The sequence below is a fragment of the Mytilus galloprovincialis genome, chromosome 1 (assembly GCF_965363235.1).
Source record: "Mytilus galloprovincialis chromosome 1, xbMytGall1.hap1.1, whole genome shotgun sequence".
Classification (NCBI taxonomy): Eukaryota; Metazoa; Mollusca; class Bivalvia; order Mytilida; family Mytilidae; genus Mytilus; species Mytilus galloprovincialis.
This window is the reverse complement of record NC_134838.1, coordinates 78,732,927-78,752,153: the sequence shown is the minus strand read 5'-3', so window position 1 is coordinate 78,752,153 and position 19,227 is coordinate 78,732,927. Positions and strand designations below refer to the sequence as shown.

At 30.1% G+C, this 19,227-nt stretch overlaps 1 protein-coding gene across 1 annotated transcript in view; it reads left to right on the top strand.

Annotated features, from left to right (window-relative positions):
• Positions 1–18,358, top strand: part of LOC143085085 (guanine nucleotide-binding protein G(i) subunit alpha) — a 32,962-nt gene extending 14,604 nt beyond the window's left edge. The window contains exons 4-9 of the mRNA XM_076261269.1: positions 7,960–8,117; positions 10,704–10,832; positions 11,979–12,108; positions 13,345–13,498; positions 17,051–17,246; positions 17,993–18,358. Of these exons, the coding sequence (XP_076117384.1) occupies positions 7,960–8,117; positions 10,704–10,832; positions 11,979–12,108; positions 13,345–13,498; positions 17,051–17,241 (762 nt within the window). The 3' untranslated portion in view covers positions 17,242–17,246; positions 17,993–18,358. The remainder of the gene's footprint in view (positions 1–7,959; positions 8,118–10,703; positions 10,833–11,978; positions 12,109–13,344; positions 13,499–17,050; positions 17,247–17,992) is intronic.
• Positions 18,359–19,227: the final 869 nt, after the last annotated feature.

Sequence of the window (19,227 nt, the reverse complement as noted above, 5' to 3'; positions counted from 1 at the left end):
TACTGGATCAGATTCACTAATTTCAGTTGACTGATTTTTATACGACCGCAAAAATTGAAAATTTTTGTCGAGCCTGCAACTTTTGTTGCAGAAAGCTCGACATAGGGATAGTGATCCGGCGGCGGCGGTGTTAGCTCACTTCTTAAAAGCTTTATATTTTAGAAGGTGGAAGACCTGGATGCTTCATACTTTGTATATAGATGCTTCATGTTACGAAGTTTCCATCAGTCACATGTCCAATGTCCTTGACCTCATTTTCATGGTTCAGTGACCACTTGAAAAAAAAGTTCAAATTTTTTGTAATGTTGAATTCTCACTTATTATAAGTAATAGGATAATTATATTTAATATGTGCGTACCTTGCAAGGTCCTCATGTCTGTCAGACAGTTTTCACTTGACCTCGACCTCATTTCATGGATCAGTGAACAAGGTTAAGTTTTGGTGGTCAAGTCCATATCTCAGATACTATAAGCAATAGGGCTAGTATATTCGGTGTATGGAAGGACTGTAAGGTGTAGATGTCCAACTCGCAGGTGTCATCTGACCTTGACCTCATTTTCATGGTTTAGTGGTTATAGTTAAATTTTTGTGTTTTGGTCTATTTTTCTCATACCATATGCAATAGGTCTACTATATTTGTTGTATGGAATGATTGTAAGGTGTACATGTCTAGCGGGCAGATGTCATGTGACCTTGACCTCATTTTCATGGTTCAGTGGTCAAAGTTAAGTTTTTGAGTTTCGGTCTTTTTATCTAATACTGTATGCCATAGGTCAACTATATTTGGTGTATGGAAATATTTTATGATCTTTATGTCAGTTGCGCAGGTTTTATTTGACCGTGACCTCATTTTCACGGTTCATTGCACAGTGTTAAGTTTTTGTGTTTTGGTCTATTTTTCTTAAACTATAAGTAATGGGTCAACTATATATGTTGTATAGAAGCATTGTTAGCTGTACATGTCTACCTGGCTTGGTTCATCTGACCTTGACCTCATTTTCAAGGTTCATTGGTCTTTGTATAGTTATCTTGGTTAATGTTAAGTTTATGTGACAGTTGTAATAAAGCTTAGCTTTATACTTAGGACTATAAACATAATATCAATGATTAGTATAGAAGGCGAGACATTTCAGCGTGTGCACTCTTGTTCATCTTGTCATAATGAAATTCTTTTGCTTGATTATTACAAATTTTGTCCATAAGCAAGATTAAAAAGAACTTGTACTTTACGAAATCAACCATTTGATGTCTATAAAATGATCTTCTTATAGACAAATCTGTGTAGGAGACTGTATGTCTGAATGCTACATGCAACTTTAAAATTTTGCAAACCATTGACAATTCAATTGACACACAAATATAGGTGGATAAAAAGGCTGCCCATAACCAGATTTGAATTCATCCTGGATTTGATCTTGAACTTGAAACATCACAGCAAATGGACATAGTAAATTATATAAATTTGTTTTTACTTATTTATGTCTTATCTTTGACTGTAAGGAAATTTCTGTCTTACATTGTAATTGCTATGATCAAATGTTGTTTTAACTTTTTAATAGTACAATGTCAAAGTAATAGGCATATATATTTTATGGGAAGGCATGGTAATCACTGACACTGATCCTTTAAAGCCAATTAGGAAAGTTTTGAAGCAAAAATTATATCACTTGGGGGGAAAACTTAGTAATGGTGTTCTGCTAGCCTGTGCTATATAGTTCAACAGACAACATCAGACACCAACACAGTAATTCCAAAAATCTGAGACATATACATGTACATGTACACAGACAAGATATCTCACTTGACATGCTTGGTAACAGCAATGACTGTCAGGGTTCTCACTAAGGATTTATGAAGGCGAGTCCAGGGACTCATCATTTTTGGCCATGGTGAGTTCAACAGCAAGTAGAAGATATTTTATTGCAATGAAATGTTTAATTTTAGTTTCCATGACCTAACAGAGTAGTGAAATGACATTAAATTCACATTACTTTTAAAATTTGGCTATAAATGAGGATATTTGTGTTTAACTGTGTTCAGTTTATACAAAATAATTCAATCTCGAATCATCTTTTGGACTCACCAGTTTTGAAAATGGCTAGTCCAAACGGATATTCATGAGTCCAGGACTCATGGACTCCCCTTAGTGAGAACCTTGAGCATTTGATTTTATGGGGTTAAACAAGATTGCACAAACCTCCTTCTTTTTGTGGAGTTATGCATGATTTCAAACTATTTTATATTAGGATAGGGTCCTTTTACTAGGACTGGGGATTTTGTTTTGAATAATGCTAATTTCAAACTAATTCATATCTAGGGTTCTTTTATTATAGGCTGAGGAATTTTGGTTGAATTACATGTACATGTATGCATGATATGATTTTAAACTAAACGATATTAGGATAGGTCCTAATTTACTAGGGGCTGAGGAATTTTTGATGATTTATGCATGATTTCCAAATTCCATCTAATTCATATTAGGATATACATGTATAGAGTCCTTTTACTAGGGGCTGAAGAATGTTGCCAAGATTCATGTCTTTGTACATAGTTAACACTAGAGTGAAATATATATGGTAAGACCACAATTTCTTTGGAAACTTAAAAAAATAGTTAGAATATACATGTTCATTATCAGTTATATGTGAAAACATACATGTACATATCTCTTTTGTCGGGTTATTGTCTCTTTGATATATATTCCCCATTTCCATTCTCAATTTTATCAGTACTGTAAGTTAGGATATATAACATTAAATGTATTTTCTTGAAATAGATTTAGATCATTTCAGCAGATCATGTGTTCTAAAGGATTATGATAAATGCTTTGAGACTAATTCATTCTCAAATTATCTACATAATAAATTATTCAGTAAAAGCAATCAACATGGCCTAAAATAGATGTAATTATTGAAGAATTTACACTGCTTTACATGGTTTTATGATCTTCCAATATTGAAAGATTATTAGAATGAAATGCCTGCTAGTGTCATGTACACCTGTAGTACTACAACTGATTAAGAGTACAAGACTGTACTACTTGTAGAATCATAACTATGCACAGTTATTAAATTATTGAAAGATATGCACAAGATTTCAGGTTATTTTCCCATCTTTTCCAACATAGGAATAGAATAAAGTGGTAACACAATCCTTGTTATAGTTGTCTTGAATTGAAATTGAGAAACCCTACATTGTTTAAACCATGAACAGACTTGGTTCTCTTTTTTTCCTTTTGTTTGACAAATGCAAAGACATATTTCATGTATTTGGCTCATTGTTTGTAAAAAGACAAATAAACAAAGCAGACTGTGAGTTTCAATTTTAAATTTTGTTAAACATTTTAAATAGTAAAATCTTATGCTAGTTTGGATTTTGATAGGTGATTTTTGTAAGTTAAAAGGCCATGCATGAGTATTTGTTCATATACCTTTTTTCATTATCAAACAGGAAGATAGATAAAGAAAAGTCAAGTGGTATTTTATGCAACCTTAAACATGTATTATCAATAATTGAAAGTTTTGACCTTGAAATTCTTTAGAAAAACATAGTTGTTGAGGAAGATATTTCTTCATACTCCTGTTGAATTTACACTTCTGAAGAAAATTCTTATGTAGCTGTTGTAATTAATGATGTTGCTTAAAATTTATAATTTTTCATTGGGAGGGATACTGATTTTGCATCATCATGTTTGTTTGAGATTTAAACATACATGTATGAAGTAGTGAATGTGGAATGGTTACAAAAACCTTTTTTTACTGTCAAGCCTTGACATAACTACATAAGGAAAGATTTAATCAGGAAAACTCTCATCTATAGAGTGTAATTTTAGTATGTATTATAGGTTTACATTTATGCTTCAGTACAAAACTTGAGAGTTTCAGTGTTCTCCCAAGATTTTTTTAAAACTGCACCATGGAAATAAAAATAGCACTGGTTTTCCAAAAAAATATAGCACCATGGCCCCTTTACACACTATTATAAAATTATACAAGCATTATGGCAGAAAATATTGCACCAGGGTACCACATTGCTTTAAGGCCCTCAGGAGAACACTGCTATATAAGTCGTCAATTTTGTCTTTTAGTGTTTTGCACTAGATATTAAAATGAGAGAGGAACTGAGCATACATAATGTACATAGAACATGTTACTGGTGTAAAAATAAGAGTTGGGTCAGAAGTATGCTTCTAAATTATGGAAAATTTTATAAATTGGAACTCAACAATCCTTCCCTTGTATCTTGTTCAGTAAATCTCACCATTTGAAAAGTTCAAACAGTGTAGTAAAAATCAAAGAAGAAAAGACAATTCAATTAAAATGATATATTACAGAAAAACAGAAAAAAAGAACTGAATATAAACAATAGAATTATACCAAAATTGATTTCTTCCAATTTTAGCTGATTAGTATGTTTGGAAATTCCCAGGGGATGAATTTTATGACTGTGATTTGTAGCAAATGTCAACTTCTGTCATTTTAATGTAAAATGGTGTTTAGCTATTAATGAGTAGTTTTCAAACTGTGAAGTTATATCTACAATTATACACAGGAGGTGTGTATGTACAAATATACATGGAGATTTTTATCAAACAAATTGGATTTTTAAAAAGTGTTTGTAAACAGTTCATGTTACTAATACAATAAATAAATAACTTGCATAGCATGTATAGCATGTATAGCAGATCATTAGTACACTATTTACAAATCTATGGTTTACACTATGGCTATAAATGTATAAAATCATGACAATATATATATAAAATTGGCAGTTGTAACTATTTATGCCTGAGGTAATTGTATGTCGCTTTAAACAAAATTCATTCACGCTTACTTTTTCAGTTACCACTTCATTAAAAGAACATAATACGTCAGGGTATAGATAAACCTTGACCTTGAACTCACAGTGACAGGTGTGGCTGGACTATGAGATTAGAATTTTACTCTTTTTTTTTCGTGACCCTAGACATTTACTTTCTTTTTTCAATTCTGTACACCCTGATCATGCTGATGGCCTTAGCTGTATGAAGAGAGTATTTTCAATGTACATATTAAAAAAGAAAGTTGTGTGGGAGGCCAGATTTTTCAAATGATTAGACAAACATGACAAATGCACATGTTTGCAGGTGAAGAGCTGGAAAATTATTCTATCGTGAATGTTTCCTAGTTTTTTTTTAAGAGCATTTTGTGATTAGGTCATATATTTGTCATATGTTTTTTGTTTTCTAATGATGTATTCAGAAATAATAATCATTTATGATCTTTATATAATTTGAATTAAATGTATAACAAATATTAAGAACAAGCAATTAGTACATGTATGTTAACATCATTTGAAAATGAACACTGCATACCAACTTATAAAAGAGTAATTTAAACTTGTTAAAAAATTGCTTCAAGTCATACAAGTGAATTACAATATACCTCATTATACTTTCTTGAAAATTTTTTTTTTATTAAGTCAAAAATCACACAGAACGAATGCATACATGCACTGTCACTACTGTACGATTATACTATTACAAAGATAATTCAAAACTGATGAGATTACAAATACAAGCACAGTCATATTTAGCTACTAAACATGAACAGAACATGTACAAGGTTCCCAGTCTTCATTCATTGAATCATGTTCATGATGTTACACCATGCTCAAAGGAAACCTTAAATTGTATACATTCTTTGTAATATTTGCATTTAGTAAATATTTAACTTCAAATATTTCTGTTTCTTGACAATTACCATGATTACTTTTACTACAATTACTGGACCTGTTTCAGATTTATTAATACAAATTTGTGAAATACATCTAGCCTGTCAAAAAAACAGTATATGCTGTATTAGTTATGTCATGTATGTCACAAAACTTAACTTTGTTCCAAGTTTTGGGATAAATGTTTTCAAAATGTGGTTCAGTTGTTCTGCTTCTGATATTCATTGGTAAAGATTTTTTTATTGAGATTATTGAAAAAATAAAAAAGAGATGTGGTCATGGTGGTATGAACATGATGAAGGCCAATGAGACAAAAAAAAAACAATCATCAAGACAATAAGGACAAAGATATATAAATGTAAACTATAACTATAACAATTAATTAATCTCAGCTTCTTACAAAACGTAAAACCATATGAAACGTACACCTCTTAATTGATATTTTCAACAACACGTACTGACTGCAGATATTTAGATGACATTTTATCTAGATATAAATTATCAAAAAATATTCTATACTGGTGGAATTTGTCCACTTGAATAATTTACTTGTTCATTGTTGTTTATAAATGTAAATGTTAAAAGTGACATATTGGTCGTTTCGAGGCCTAGATATTAGAATTTCTCACTATATCCTATAAACTTTAATTTAGGACAAACAGAATTGAAAGTTGTCCAAAGACCATGTAAAAAAAAAATGTAATAAAAAGCTTTTTCTGGAAAAAGGAAGTTAGTGAATCAAATTTGAATTATTCATGTTTTCACTGAATTTTGAGATAAATTGGGGTTTGGGGGGGGGGGGGGAATCAAATGAAGAAATGATGAAATAAACAGTTTTCATGAGGACTTTTGGCACTAGCTTCAGTTTATTCTAGACTTAATTAAATACTTAGAACTAGCTTTTAGAATGTCAAAAATCCACATGCTAGCAAAGTCATGTTTTTCTGAACTTTTTGTTTGTTGTTTATAGTAGCTTTCAGTATGGAAGAGCCTTGGCCATTGTAATTTGTGAATAAAACACAAACATATATGCCACATTTATTTTTGTATAGAATTTTTTAAAGTTTTAAATCGGGTATCTATTTTGTATGATAACACACTATTCTAAGCTCCATTCATATGTAAGGATATTTGAACCTGGGCCTGAATTTACGTAATTTCCCTTTGAGTTCCTGTTTGATCATTCAAATGACAAAGTACCTTATACAAAAGGCTTTTCCTTCCTTATGACATGTATGAATGTAAATATTAATAACACAAAATGATTATAATAGATGGAACGGATTAGAAATTTAAACCACAGTTTGTGATTGTTTGTATCAAATTCTTTATGGCATTAGGAGTGTGAAAACTTAATCTGTTTGTAAATGTGTTCTAAATAAATATCAGGACTATTTACTTACACTTTTAAAAATATATACTTGAAAGGTGAAGAGCTATATTGACAATAAAAAAATACTTGATACCATTTTCTTTGTTTATTATCAAAGTGAAATGAAATTAAGAAAAATTGAATATCGTTCCTAGGGAGGAAAATCTGTACAAGATGAAATTATAAATGGCGTTAACCATGTTATCATTAAAAAAAGTGTAGTATGGAATTATTTCAGATGTCAATTGGCATTGAACCATATCCAATAAGATGAATTGGTTTGGTCAGTAATGTTAAGAAAGGACAAAATACACTGTATAATAGATTATAATGTTTTTGTATACATTTTCATGAAAACCCAGCTTGTCCTAGTTCAATTGAGTTGTATCGTGAAGTAGAAATAGACATCATGGACATGAAAAATAACCTTAGAAAGAAAAGATATACAGATAAAAGTGAAGCATAGAAATTCATGAAATCAGTCTCATTACAAAACCCAAAATGTGACAAAAGCAATAATGCCACAGAATGTATGACACCATATCAAAGAATTCTTTCAGTAAATGAATATAAGCTTACATTCTACTAAGGCTATGGACTATGAGTCTATGATAGATGTATTTTAAGATATACATGTATATATGTTCTTACACTCTAACATTTCCAGATTACTAAATACTTTTTATGGCATTAATTTCCTCAGAAACTATCATCAGTATACATGGTATAAGCATTCAGAAATATGGTATCAAGCTTCATTTGAGCTGTGTGAACTGGTATTACAACCATTGTTCATCAACTTTCTGTTGTAGCTCTTGGTACGTCTTCTGCATTTTGTTTTGATATTACATTTCTTGTTATTTTCATTTTTCAGGATGATGCTAGACAGTTATTTGCCTTAATGGGTAATGCTGATGAGGGTGAGCTGTCACCAGAACTAGCAGCTATTATGAAGAGACTTTGGAAAGATTCGGGAGTACAGGAATGTTTTAGTCGATCAAGAGAATACCAATTAAATGATTCAGCGGAATAGTAAGTGATGCAATTGTCAGGATGACCTTTGCCACAGTTGTTCGAATATTGCAGCATGTAGGCATAATTTGGGAAAGGGGGTCCTTAAGTAGCAATAATTGTAATAATGATATTTCTCGAATCATTTATTTTTCATGTTTTCGAGATTTATTAATGCATAGCTTATGAACTCTTAAACTGATGTAAGTAAAGATATTGTCATTGTCCTTTTCTTGGTGACGTCACAAGACCGGCATCATCTTTCTTAACATCATCACAATGACGATCTTGACAAAAGACATTGTCCTTTTCTTGGTGACGTCACAAGACCGGCATCATCTTTCTTAACATCATCACAATGACGATCTTGACAAAAGACATTGTCCTTTTCTTGGTGACGTCACAAGACCGGCATCATCTTTCTTAACATCATCACAATGACGATCTTGACAAAAGACATTGTCCTTTTCTTGGTGACGTCACAAGACCGGCATCATCTTTCTTAACATCATCACAATGACGATCTTGACAAAAGACATTGTCCTTTTCTTGGTGACGTCACAAGACCGGCATCATCTTTCTTAACATCATCACAATGACGATCTTGACAAAAGACATTGTCCTTTTTTTGGTGACGTCACAAGACCGGCATCATCTTTCTTAACATCATCACAATGACGATCTTGACAAAAGACATTGTCCTGTTCTTGGTGACGTCACAAGACCGCCATCATCTTTCTTAACATCATCACAATGACGATCTTGACAAAGGTAAGGAAACACTCTTTGCCAGGAAAAATCAATGTGTCATTTATAAACTTGTATGACTGTCACTTCAAATAATATTTGATTCGCCTCTTTTAAGTCTAAGTAAATCTAGCCTTTTTTTTCTATATTTAATTTTAGTTTATGAAACTTCTTGAAACATATTTTTAGAAACCCAAATGATGGAAATCATTATTAACAAAAACCTGTGGGGTAGTCATTTTTCAAAATATTATTTTATATAGATTCTAAAAATAAATTTTATAAAGAGATGCTCAAAGTGTTATCATATGGTACACTTAAAGTATAAACAATAATTGCACTTAATTTTTTATTGGCTGTTTTTTTTTAAACCCCAAGTTAAGTAGTTGTTCAATTGTGGACTATTGTACATTATAGTTCACATTAAAGTTTTTTTTGTAACTTCACAAGCCATTTACACTTTTATCATAAATTATGTTGAATTGATGTGATTTTGTAGCCCATAAGAATCTTTCTTTGTTGATGAAATAAATGAAAAATATTTCTGTAACTAGACAAAGGTTGTTTATGAAAAAACTTGTCACTAGATTAAGATTTAACGGGAAGAGTTTCACATACAAATTGTCTTTTTGTTGAATTTTAGGATAGATACCTATCAGTCCTGCATACCACATGTCCTTTATTTCGTAGATACATGTATATCATATATCAATTTGAACAGGAAGTTTGCTTAGTAATAAGTTAAAGGAACCAAACCCATTTTAAGTTTATGAAAAGATAATATTTTTTTCATGTTTAACTTTTATGAAAATTGTTGATCATTAAAATACTAATGTTTTTAGAAGAAATTGTCCTCCTCATTCACAAATTTATAAATGCTTGTAAGGTTTTGTTACCATTTATAATCTATTTACTTTATAATCTATTTTCATTGAACATTTTGAAAAACCAAAACTTCAATTGTAGAATTACATATAACGCTGTATAATCATCTATTTCCTCCTTACATCATTTCTGACGAAGATTATTTTCTAATTAATTAGTTGTTTATGCGTCAATACTAATTATAGTATGACTGCCACCTCAGAAAATGTTTCATTAAACTTTGATTACGGCAAAGGTACTCTCTACTTTATATAATTACCAGGAAGTTTTATTTATGTAACTTTTTTTGAAAAAAAAACAGAATTTTCTTTGTTATTTTGTTTTGTGCTCTTACATTATTTTCTTGTCTAAAACATGTAGCTTACATGTATGTTAAAGGCAAACAAAAAAATCACAATCTTCCTACACCCTACAAACAAAGACAAGGTATGGGTAGCCAACATAAAAAAAACTTTTATGAAAGAAGGAGAAAGGTTCCAACAGGACATTCATACTCATAAGTTGAAAATAAACTTAACCATAATGTGGCTTAAAAGACAAACAGAAAAACAACAGTACTGAAAACGCAACATAGAAACTAAAGGCTGAGCCGCATGAACCCCACCTTAAACTAGGGGTGATTTCAGGTGGTGTGAAAGAGTAAGCAGATCCTAGTCCACATGTGGAACCTGTTATGTTGCTCATGCTTGTATGATATGATTGTGGTTTGATAAATCCAGACCCTATTGCATAAAACTATGGATCATATATATTTGTTCCAGCCGTCAAATACTTTTGATAATAAGAAATAAAGATTCAGTTTTGCAAAATGTGCAACAATGTATGAATAAAAAGATATGTTTAGTTTATGTCAATAAACATGATAAAAGTGCACTACTCTAATAATACACACACTGTAGTCATGATAGTACATGTATTTAATTTTAACAAGTTTTAAAAACTCAGTACATTGTATTCAATTATTTTTACTTGCAGTTATTTGAATGCCTTAGATAGAATCTCTCAGCCTTCATATATTCCTACGGAACAGGATGTATTGCGAACCAGAGTTAAAACCACAGGAATTGTAGAAACACATTTTACATTTAAAGATCTACATTTCAAGTAAGAAACAAATACACTATAGATGCTGTACTATATATTTGACAAGTTGATTTCCTATTGCTCAAAGCCTTGTACATGTACATATATAAAAAAAGAAGATAGTTAACTTTCTAAGCTTATTGAAGAATACTTCCACTGAAAATATTCTATGCTCATATTTGGAGTTAATGATTTTTATGCTTCAACTCTACAAATTGTAACATTGATTATACCACCCCTTCAAATGGTGTGGGTATACTGGTTTACAAACTGCTGTTGCATTTTTACACTACAGAAGACTCCACCTATTAAGATATCGACTATAGTATTATAACTTCAAAACAAATTCCCATAACTATATTTTTTTATGCAGTCATTATGATTTTTAGTGTAGAAAAATATAGGATATAAAAATTATTCAGTAATTTGTACATTTTTCCTTTGATCATACTGCCCAATATTTTCTATGTCATGGACAGGACTGTATACCAAAAAATATTAGGCTATGACATCATCTGTATCAATTTATCAATGAAATGCACAATACTTCATTCATACATCTGAATAACTATCCCAACAATTTATATGCATAAATTGCCATAAAAGTAGTTTTTCTATTTCATTATACCTCATACTCTCCTCCCATAATGAAAATGCCATGTTCTACATGTATCAGCAAATACAATAGGAGTAATCATGAAAATCTAGCAAAAACCATGTTTAATCACAGATTTTCATTTTTTTCTGTCAGAAAAATTACAAGGAAGTGAAACATGTGAAACAGTAACATTCTTGAAAATCTTTGTTTTCCTTCATATAGGAAAATACTTGAAAATAAATTGTTGTCTTGATTTATTGTCTTCCTTATTAATGTTAACTTGATGACCTTACAGTTCAACATTTCAAATAGTTAGAATTTATGTATCAAGAAAAAGTACTGTATGTTGGGATACATTATGATAATGTGTTGATAGAATCAGAAATAAATTAAAACTGACTGTACTCTTTAGAATAATTTATTGCAATATAATCATAAATCCCTTTTTGAAATATGTTAAATTGGGTGTATTAATTCTTCAATCCCATTTATAACGAAATATTTCACAGCATACATGGCATATAAAAAGAAATTTTGAGATTTTGTTAAGTTTGATGTTTTCATTTCAGAATGTTTGATGTAGGAGGTCAGAGATCAGAGAGAAAGAAATGGATTCATTGTTTTGAAGGAGTAACAGCCATTATATTTATTGTAGCCATGAGTGAATATGATTTGACATTGGTGGAAGATCAGGAAATGGTAGGATATAACAAAATATTGTTACTGAAAACATAGTGAAATAACACAGTTATAAGTATTGTGAAAGAAAACAAAGGGAAATAACACAGTTCTATGTGTTGTTGGAGAAAACATAGCACACAGTTCTAAGTATTGTTACTGAAAACATGGGAAGATAACCCAGTTCTAAGTATTGTTACTGAAAACATGGGGATGGGGAGATAACACAGTTCTAAATATTGTTACTGAAAACATAGTGAAATAACACAGTTCTAAATATTGTTACTGAAAACATAGCGAAATACATGTAACACAGTTACATGTGTAAAGAGATAAAATAAAGGGAAATAAATATCATACCGGAAATAACACAGTTCAAAGTATAGATTGTATTGTTACTGAACACACCTGAAAATCACAGTTTAAATTATAGTTACATAAACAGTATAAATTATCACATTATATAAAAAGTAGACAGAAAATAAATGTAATTATTCAACAAAATTGAACAAATCTTCATATCTCCCTCAGGAATAGGAAGTAAATGTATATTATTCCAAAGTGAAATTACCTTTGTAGAATTTTCTATATGAATTGTACTTTTAAATAAACGGCATATTCACCTAAACAAAGTGATAATCACATACTAAACATGGTATGGTTCTAAATGTATAATAACTAAAATGTATGTGTAACAATTGGTTTTGGTAAATAATCTGCATTAAATCATTTTTCTTGGGATATGGACATGATGGAATAAAACAATTACTTTCTTTTGTTTTGATAATTATGGGGTTTATTTAAAATACTGATGTTCACTTCGGCTGTTGTCATAGAAACTGCACATTTACCTCGCCAATATATATATATATATAACATAATGGAAATAATACACATCAAAGTAAAATGACAGAAAAAGAAAAAAAAAATTCATATTCAATGACAGAAAAAGTGAATTTTCTTAGTGCCTTCCTTGAGTCAAATACATGTTTTTTTTATATATATATCTGCCCAACAATGATCACCACTTAAGGTAAAACAAAGCTATTTCATAGCAATGCAATATCCAGCTGTTTTGATATCCCTATAAAAGCAAAGAATTAAGCTTTCACATGTTTCACTTAAAGAATTTTTAAATTTTCATAGCTGTCTGGTTTATAGAAGGATTTTCTGGCATTCCTAAATACAGGAAGACTTTAAGGTTGTGTATATAAAAATCCAAGAGATATATTAAATTAAAGATTTATATATTTACAGAACCGTATGATGGAGAGTATGAAATTGTTTGATTCAATATGTAACAACAAATGGTTTACAGATACATCAATCATCCTTTTCCTCAACAAGAAAGATTTATTTGAAGAGAAAATTAAGAAATCCGCACTTACACTCTGTTTCCCTGAATTTGCAGGTAAGTCACTACTCCTGAATGGAAATTTCCTGATGTATACATGTTTTAAGATTGAAATAAAAGTTATTTCTGCCATAAATAGTTTGAGACAGTGAATTGGGCTTTATCTAGATCTTACATTCACCAAATGGCTTTAATTGTCTTTTGGGTTTGATTAAATTGTTCAAAGAAAGCAACTTGAAAGTACATTTTTAATTTTCACATCCTAAGGAATGTAGTGCCACTTTTTTAACTGATTATTAAGAGACCCCACAAAATTTGTTCAAAATAAATCAAAAATAGTTTCAGGTTAGTTTTCACTATGAATCCTTTACACAAATGATGGAAATTTATAAGAACATATTTCTACACAAAGTGTATGGCAATATTCATTGGATGGTTTTGAAAATATCACCATATTGGATTTTTTCATGGATTTCATTAAAAAAAAACTTAATGCCAAATGCTATTTTTTCTTGTAAGTTTCACACAGATTTGTATCAAACCTAGAAATTCAGTACCCATGAAAATACAACTTTATCCAATCAATGAAAATTGGTATTCACAAAAATGAATGATTCCACAGAACATTTATAAAAATAAACAGGGCAACATTATTGTGTGTCTCATTTCATACTTGTTTGTTGGACATTTCATTGCTTTATAAATGTACATTAGATTAGCGATACAGTTTCAGGGGAGATAACTTTGAAATCAATAATAAAATTTAATGTATGTTTGTTTTTAATTGTGTACATAATCACACCATAGAACATGTAGAACGAGAATTGTATTAAAGGACTAAAAAAAAAGAGAGAAAATTGTGCAAAATAAAATATTAATTGAATAACAAAATAAATCTTTGGATAGAGATTTGATGTGAAAGTGAGGTAACAATATCAGAAATTTTCCAATATTACACATGGCCACAGACCACAATTAATTCCTCTATCAGTTCTTTATAACGTTTTGTATCATTAAAAAAATTGCACCATGCATATTAGGGGCCTAAAGCTTGACCAATTCTGATAAAACTTGGCATGATTTAAGCTTAGTATATTATAAAACAGTTTACAAAGTTTCAAAGCCATATGATACCAAATAAAAAAAATGTGGCATCTGAACTTTGGGGGCTGAATTGTGGCGTTGAATTAGAACAATTCAACTATCAAATTTGAGCTTCTAAAAACCAAAAGATACCAAAACTAACAGTTTTTAATGTCTCTATGTATAAGTTATCATCTATTTAAAGCAACAGATAGCATACTTCATGTATCAGACTTATGAAAAATAGCCAGAAGTAAATTTTATATGAGCCTGTGCCAAAAAATAGAGGTTTTCAAATCAAATGTAATATTTTTCACCCACCACAATTTTTTGAAGTTGTTAAGTTATCAAAAAAACTAAAACATGTTATAAATGTACTTTAAATGGAAATATAAGTTTCAAATAGCATAACACATGTGGATAAAATGGTCTTTTGCAATGTCAAGCTTAAAAAAACAGGTTGTCAATTTAGGCCGTTCCCCACATTTGCATATTAAAAAGCATATAAATGATATGGGAGATGGAGATATGCTTCTTTTTGCTTAAATCTGTGCTTAGATATGATAAAACATGGAGCCTGGATGTAACAAGAGTCTCACTTTCAACTATATATGTAGACAGTATGGTCTGATGCAAAGTTTATTAACTTTACTGTTTAAAACCTGAATGAAATTTTAGCCTCAAAAGGCCAATATTTTAACCACTAGCTATCCAACTGAAGAAAATAAAGGTAGTCTGTGAAACAGAAATGGTTAAACAACCAGTAACAAGTTTTTGATATAGATTCAGTGCAATCTGTTGAGGAATACAACTTTTAAGTGCATAGAACTTCACATTTCACCTGCTGCGTATACTGACTGTTAGACTTAGACCATTAAAACAGCACATTTTGCACTCTTTTTATGTTTATATCTACTTTTTTTTGTGTTCAGAGTTCACAAATGAGTAAAACAACTGAAATAAATACCACAAACACAAATAGATATCAGAAAAAATCTGTCGGAGAGAAATTAAGCATGCTGTTTTTGCAAAAATATTGAAAAAAGTGAAATAGCTACATTTTGGGCATTTAACCTGAAAAGTGACTTTTTCACAAAATTTCTATCAAATGAAAGTGAAAATCATTTCTTCTCATGTAGTTTGACAAATTAATACCAATTGATCATTCAGAGAAGATGTCAAAGTAAAAACTCAAAATTTGCTGAAATGCACCTCTTAGGCCACAGACCACAATTAATTCCTCTATCAGTTCTTTATAACGTTTTGTATCATTAAAAAAATTGCACTATGCACTTTTGTCAAATTTTTTGTGTGTGTAATGTATAGTCCTAGTCCAAATATATATCCAAAATTCAGAAAGATTGAAGCAATGACTTTTACAAATTTAGCCAATACACATCCATACCCCTATTGACAAGTCAAGAGATGTTCCGAAAACTGTAAATATGACCTTTCTGCACTTGGCCTAATCACTCATTCCATATCAAAATCAGTTTAAATACAACATCCAAAAATTTATTTCACCTCTCTTCTTTCATTTCCACCCAAAAAAATCTAAGAAATGAGTGAGGAAGGGAAAGAAAAAAAATTAAGGAAAAATACACTAATTAAAAGGAACTATATTCGTGGACAACGAAAAGCGGGGTCATTAATTGTGGTCTTGGGCCACATCAAATAATTGTCTAACAAGGAAACCAATGTTTATCATGTGATATATATATATATATATATATATATATATAGAATAATGGCATTTTTGTTTTTGATACTGACTTTATCAGCAAGAATATCAAGCGAGCCTTCTAGGGCGAGTTGAGATTTGAGCTCAGGGTTCTCGTTAAGGATTTTTGAAGGCAAGTCCAGGGACTCATCATTTTTGGCCATGATGAGTCTAACAGCAAGGAGAAGATATTTTATTGCAATATAATGTAATATTTAAGTCTCCATGGCCTAACAGAGCAATGAAATGACATTAAATTCAGATTACTTTTAAACTTTTGCTATAAAATGATGATATTTGTATTTCACTGTGTTTAGTTTATACAAAATATTTCTATCTTGATGCATCTGTGGACTCACTAGTTTTGAAAATGATGAGTCCAGACAGATTTTGATGAGTCCAGGACTCATGGACTCGCCTTAGTGAGAACCCTGCCGGAGCTGATGGAGTCAGTATCAAAAAATAAAATGCCACTATTCTTTTTCTCTGTAACTCTGTTTTTTTGTAAAGATCTTTTTTTTTGTAAAGAATATGAAGTAAAATAAAATAATAATAAGGGAAAATTTTCTTATTGCCGATAAAATCTCTTCTCACCCTACAGCATATCTTTAATCACAAGAATGATTGATCATGGATAATGTTTTTGTGACCTTCATCTAACAAGAGTCAACATAAAAGATTCAAATATGATTAGTTAAGTAAAAGTGACACATTTCAGCATGTGCACTCATGTATTATAAGGAAAAACAAAGATTTTTTTTTATTCAGTATTGATAAATAAAAGATGTTCTATATTTCTTTTACAGGTGAAAATAATTATGAACAAGCAGCTGCCTATATCCAGTTACAATTTGAGAATCTAAACAAAAGGAAGGATACCAAGGAAATCTACACCCACTTTACATGTGCAACAGATACAAACAATGTACAGTTTGTGTTTGATGCTGTCACTGATGTCATCATTAAAAACAATCTTAAAGACTGTGGACTTTTCTAAGAAGGGTTTGTATTTTAAAGCATTTTAATTATTATAAAAAGAAACAATAAAAAAAAAGGAACAACAGAGAGACAAACTAGACTTATATTGATAATTCTCAAAAATGGATGTGTAATACATGAGAAGAAAGAAAATCATATTAATTAAATACTAATTTTACCTCCCAAAAAAGTTTAAATTGTTATCTTTGAAACTTTCCTATTTGTTGCAAAGAATGAATTACAAACTAAAAATTGTATTTTCAGTATAATGTTGCATTACACTAGAGTCTTATTGATAATTATGGAGGGATGTCCTCTTGCAATGTCAAGTACATAAACAGTCACAACTAATTTCATTTTTCTCAGGAACTACAAATCATAGCTTTTTGAAATTCCTTATCAAGCTTTATTAAGCATGCCATACTGTATGATGCATTTTAAAATTCATTGCTCAATAACTTCCTGCTAACCAAATTCTTGGATGTTTTCACAGAAAATGATCATCTTTAAAAATGTTGGCACTTTTTTATCCAAAGCTAATAATCAGGACTTTCTGAAATTGGAATCAAAGCTTAATGAGAGCATGTTGTAGTGTGATGCATTATCACATAAATCATAATCATTTTCTGCTACTAAATATTTATTTAAAGTGTGGGTGTAATTGTGAGCATTTTCATACATTTTAACATGTCTTTAATAACTTGCGTTACCTGAATAGACTTTCCTGAAAAAAAGACAAATGTATCACCTTTTTATTCTTTTTGTTCCAGATACTTACAGTTAGTGAAAAAAAAGAACCAATGAGGCTTGAGAAGATTGTGTAGACAATTAATGATATTTGTGTATATAAACCATGTAAATAGTCATGTACAGACATGCTCATAAACAGTGATGCTCATTTTGTATATGTTGTGCAGTCCTTCTATTTATTATATCAGAAAGGGTACGCATTGCTGAAAAGGGACCAGATTATTTTTTTACCTTACTATTTTCTTTTTCTGTTTCTATATTTTTACAAAATATATTTTATGTGTTCTTTTATTGAATAGCCAAGAAGATTATGAGACATTTTATATTTTATAGTTGATGATTTTTCTTCCTTCATCGACAAATTTTATCTTTTAAATCAAAATCATGGAGTTCAATTTTCATACAAATGTGGATCGTGTTTTGATACACTTTTGTTTGAGAGAAAATTAGAGTAAAAGATATGTTTAACAATGGTTCTGATCAAATTTAGCACTTTGTATGCAGGGAGCAAGGTATAATACATTCACCGTAATTTTTTATACATAACTACTTAAGATATTATTGAAAGGGAACAAAAAAAAGATCATATACATAATTCGCATAAGTATTTGTATTAGACGTTAGCTTCATAAATACATTGAGCCTTTAACCTACCGATATTTCTTGTATACTTGAATTATCACTTAGAACCTAGAACAAAGTATTTAGCTTATATTGCACACGAACAGATCAAACAATAACCATACACGATCAATATCCTGCTTTCAAATGATGTTGCATCAACATTATCCATATATTTATTATTGCTGATTTTTCTTCTTCTTAAGAATTGAAAAAAGTATTTAAATTTAGCATTATTAATTTTGAATTATAAGTAAACATAAAAAAAAATATGCTTACTATTCCCTTGGTAACAGTTTGAATATTTGTAGATCTCATCTATGTTGATAAGAATAAATAACAAAATCTGCCAACACTAGTTTAAAGACTAAATGACTTGAGGAACATACCAGTAACATATACTTAAAAGGTTTACACAGTGAATGAATTTTATCAGATTTTGACCAGTTATTAACAAAAAAGATATTTTGATATTCTAATGTCATAAGTTTTTAGTTACTTATTTTGATGTTGTGATGCAATGTACTTGCCTAAAAATATATTAATCCATCTTAATTGCTTACAGTGCCATGACTAGCTTTGTATGTCTTAGAAAAAAATCATGCTGCCAATAAATTCTAGTGTTTCTTTTCTG